This window comes from Sinocyclocheilus anshuiensis, unplaced genomic scaffold (genome assembly GCF_001515605.1).
Source record: "Sinocyclocheilus anshuiensis isolate Anshui unplaced genomic scaffold, SAMN03320099.WGS_v1.1 scaffold1591, whole genome shotgun sequence".
Taxonomy (NCBI): Eukaryota; Metazoa; Chordata; class Actinopteri; order Cypriniformes; family Cyprinidae; genus Sinocyclocheilus; species Sinocyclocheilus anshuiensis.
This window is the reverse complement of record NW_015551082.1, coordinates 56,784-61,256: the sequence shown is the minus strand read 5'-3', so window position 1 is coordinate 61,256 and position 4,473 is coordinate 56,784. Positions and strand designations below refer to the sequence as shown.

Genomic DNA, 4,473 nt, shown 5'->3' with positions numbered 1-4,473 from the left:
ACCTCGCTTTTCAGAACGATGAGCTTTGTAAAAATCGACGCGTTTCAGAAAGGCGGGGCATAGAGGAGCAACAATAATGTACAGTATGTGGAAAATAATGTGTTTTTTTAACCTTAAACCGCATAAACACATTTCATTACACCAAATACACAACATAATGTTCTTTTTAGCAGCATCATATGACCCCTTTAAGAAACTTTGTATTTTAACGGACATCAATAACTGCAATTAATCTGAGGTAAATGTAAGCCAACTGACGTCTGGTTGTGGTGAAGTGTTAACTAACTAACTAACTAACTAACTAACTAACTAACTAACTAACTAACTAACGGCAATTATAATTTAACTAGTTATTATCTAATAGGAAACATTAACTAAGCTGACTATACAAATTCCACTATTATATGCATGCAGAGCACAGCTAAAGCTATAAAATGTCAAAAAATGCAGTCATTTTATCAAATGACCAGCAAATGTGCTTGGGAAATACTGAAATTTATCTATCAACTGATCACCAGTATTTTTTTTAAATACCTTGTGTGTGTGTGTTCAACAGAAGAAGCAAACTCATACACCTCTGGACTGACATGAAGGTGAGTAAATGATGACCGAATTGTTATTTTGGGGTGAACTATCCCTTTAAGCATGCATACGCTTCATGTTTGCACTGAATTCAGTAGAGAGCAATAGAAAGACCTTCATTCTGGTAATTGAATCCCACTAGAGCCAGTTGACCCTTTCTCATTTGTTCCTTAAGGATTTAAGATCTGTAGTATCGGTGTGACTTGATGCAGCTGAACACACAAAGTCTTCTCATAAAACACAGCCATTAAAGAGGTCCCGGATTGCTGTCTGATTGCGCGGTTTCATGGTTGTGTGAGCCGTGTCTCTAGGTCACGCTCAAGACAGATGTGCAAATGGGTGATTGTTAGGAGGCAGGCAGTAGAAGAAGAGCTTGAAAACCAAGAATAGAAAACCAGAATGGAATATTTAGTAAATAATTGTTGGTATAGCCTACACCATGTCTGCGAAAATAATAATTGTGTAACAGTTGCATAGATACAGTATGTGCGCAGGAAATGTTCTCACACAAACCACTGAATTTACGACAGGTGTGTTTGCATGTGTATTTATTCTTCCCCTTGTTTTAGTGATGATTAATCTCGATTATTCTTAATAAGGTAGCATGTGCCTGCAATTAGTTTAATTAGCATAATACACACCCACACTATCTCCATATAAGGGCTTTCCGCACACTTCTGCTCTACCGTAAAGCCATTCCCAGAACCAGATGAAACACAATTATTTTTTTTCACAATTACATTTGTTTGTGAGGTTACTTAAATGTTTAAATATTCAGTTTGAGTGTTATATATATATATATATATATATATATACATATAATGTATATAATTATACATACATACATTGAATAACTATGGAAGATTATTTCGATCACAGAATAAAAAATATATAAAAAATTGTAATTGTAATTGTGTCTTATTATCTCATAATTTGTCTCAGAATTGCAAATTTATATCTTAACAATTGATGCTTTTTTATATCACAAAATTCTGACATTTTTCTCAGAATTGTAAGTTTATAGCTAACAATTGTGAGTTATAAACTCACTGAGTGAGTCTGAATTGTGAGATAAAAAAAATTAAAAGTCGCTGTTATCTTTTATTTATTTTTTTTTTCAATTCAGTGATGGCAATAAAGATGCATTAGAAACAAACAAACAAATACATAAATAAAATGTCCCAATTGTGAGATAAAAGGCACAATAATCTTTTTCATGATTTTATTCCATGGTGGAAATAAACTTTCATTAATAAGTAACCCTGCTTAAATAACTAAAACAAACAAAATAAATAATAAATAAATTAATTAATTAAATGTTTAGTTTAGTGGTGGGACTTATCCCTGCTCTCTTGAAATATGTAAAATTGGGTCATGCTTAAATCTTCTATAGAGTAAATTAATAAATAAATAAATAAATTAATTAATTAAATGTTTAGTTTAGTGGTGGGACTTATCCCTGCTCTCTTTAAATCTGAAATATGTATATATTTAATATATATAAAAATAAAATATCCAGATTTATTAACTGTGAAATGAAAACGGATAATTGTTTGCAGTAATCCTCTCTCTTCTCACTCTCTCATTCTGTTTCACTCGTTTCTCTTTCACCATCTCTTTATAATCTGTGACCTTACCATCATGAAATCCAAAATAACCAAATCCACATGATAATAAGTTTCTACTCTCCTCTAAGCCATCTATAAATTCTGCCAAAAATAACAGACCTGTGGCAGGATAAAAATGTACAGAGATCTTCCTCCACACGTGTGAATGCAGATTAATCTCTTCCAGATTACGAAAAAGTTTTCTCAAAACATACTTCTCAGCTAAACTAAAGCAAACACAGCTGATGGACCCATCTTTTGTGGCCAAGAAACCCTGATAGGTCGCTCGATCATGCTGCCACATTTATTGCTCTTTCAGTAGAACTATTTCACAGTCTGATGAAACACATTTTTCTTAAATGAGTGTCAAAAAGTGAGCTGCCTATTTCTCCTCATTTAAAAGTAGCTGTCGTGCAGCATTACAGAAACTCTAAATCTCTTGTGCAGTATTAGAAAGCCTCTCTAAAGGGAGTTAAATGTGTGAGAGAGTAATATGGTGTCACTGCCTGTCCTGTGGTATTAATACGGCTTAGAGAAGCAAAACAGTGATTACACTGCATCTGTAGCACTAGTCACTGTTGATTCTCCCTTCACTGAACTTCCCCACTTTAAGTTAGACAGCAAACAAACTGTATGCCATGGAAACTGCTGTTTAGGGTAAAGTAAACTAATTAGGGAGGAGAAGCATTGAGATTATGTTAAGCTTTCATATTATACAGATGAAGTTTATTGAAATTAATATGGTGTAAAATCACATCATCAAGCTACTCCTATAGAGTGATGCTGACTTGAATTTAGTACTGTGGTAAATTCAGCTTTACTTTGTCGATTAAAGTGTTTATAATACCTTACAGTATCCATAATGTATTCATGATACAAAAAAAACAAAATATAGAAGAGATCTTCTCAGGAGTCCCTGATGCTTTTACCTCTGGAGTGCTCCAGGTGTCCCATTGTTTCAAACTGCTCCACCAGGTCATTAGAGTTCCACTGGCTCATTTCCAGAAGTAACGCTGTCTTCCCTTCCATAACATCTGTGGATCAGCAGGACATGAGAAGCCTTTTATTACAATGAAGGAAATTAGGGTCTATAATTGTGCCTGAGGCACAAATTCAAAGTATAGTATATCATAATATATCACAATTTAATATCTAAAAGATAACAGTGTATTAAGGTTGATGTAATCTGTTGAAATTATATAACTTTTACATTTTATTGATTGATATTTTTAGTGCTGTCAAACGATTAATCGCGATTAATCACATCTAAAATAAAAAAAATTGTTCACGATATATGTATGTGTACTGTGTAGATGTATTATGTATAAATAAATACACACATACAGCATATATTTTGAAAATATGAACATGTACAGGTGCATCTCAATAAATTAGAATGTCGTGGAAAAGTTCATTTATTTCAGTAATTCAACTCAAATTGTGAAACTCGTGTATTAAATAAATTCAATGCACACAGACTGAAGTAGTTTAAGTCTTTGGTTCTTTTAATTGTGATGATTTTGGCTCACATTTAACAAAAACCCACCAATTCACTATCTCAACAAATTAGAATATGGTGACATGCCAATCAGCTAATCAACTCAAAACACCTGCAAAGGTTTCCTGAGCCTTCAAAATGGTCTCTCAGTTTGGTTCACTAGGCTACACAATCATGGGGAAGACTGCTGATCCAATTTGAGTTGAATTACTGAAATAAATGAACTTTTCCACGACATTCTAATTTATTGAGATGCACCTGTACATGTACATATTTATATTATAATTTATATTTAATATATAAACATAACATATTTGTCTTAATATATACATGCATGTGTGTGTATTTATACTGTATATACATAATAAATAGACACAGTACACACACATATATCATGTAAACAGAAACTTTTTTTTGGATACGATTAATCGCGATGAATCATTTGACAGCACTAATTATTTTAATAATATAACTATTATTATTATATAATAAAAAAAATGTCCCATATTCTGCACACTGTCCTGTTATTGCATAATTTTATTTGAAAACCTTTAACATCATGTTGGGAATACAAGTGGATCTCATTCAGTTTGTCTCAATTTTTACACAAATTATAGTGTTAATTATGTTTGTTAATTTTGATTATTCAACTCCCAATAACCTTTTATTATATTAATTTTTATTTTATTTTATTTTCTTTTTACATTTATGGGAAGTAAATTAAGTTTATAACTTTATCAATAACCATAAACTAACATTTGGTCCCAAATTGAGTGAAAACTTGAT

The 4,473-nt window shown here is 31.9% G+C and overlaps 1 protein-coding gene across 1 annotated transcript in view; it reads right to left on the bottom strand.

The window, feature by feature from the left end:
• LOC107662515 (membrane-associated phosphatidylinositol transfer protein 3-like) overlaps positions 1 to 3,218 on the bottom strand; it is a 119,416-nt gene extending 116,198 nt beyond the window's left edge. Inside the window, exon 1 of the mRNA XM_016452572.1 lies at positions 3,119 to 3,218. Coding sequence (XP_016308058.1) covers positions 3,119 to 3,218 — 100 coding nt within the window. The remainder of the gene's footprint in view (positions 1 to 3,118) is intronic.
• Positions 3,219 to 4,473: the final 1,255 nt, after the last annotated feature.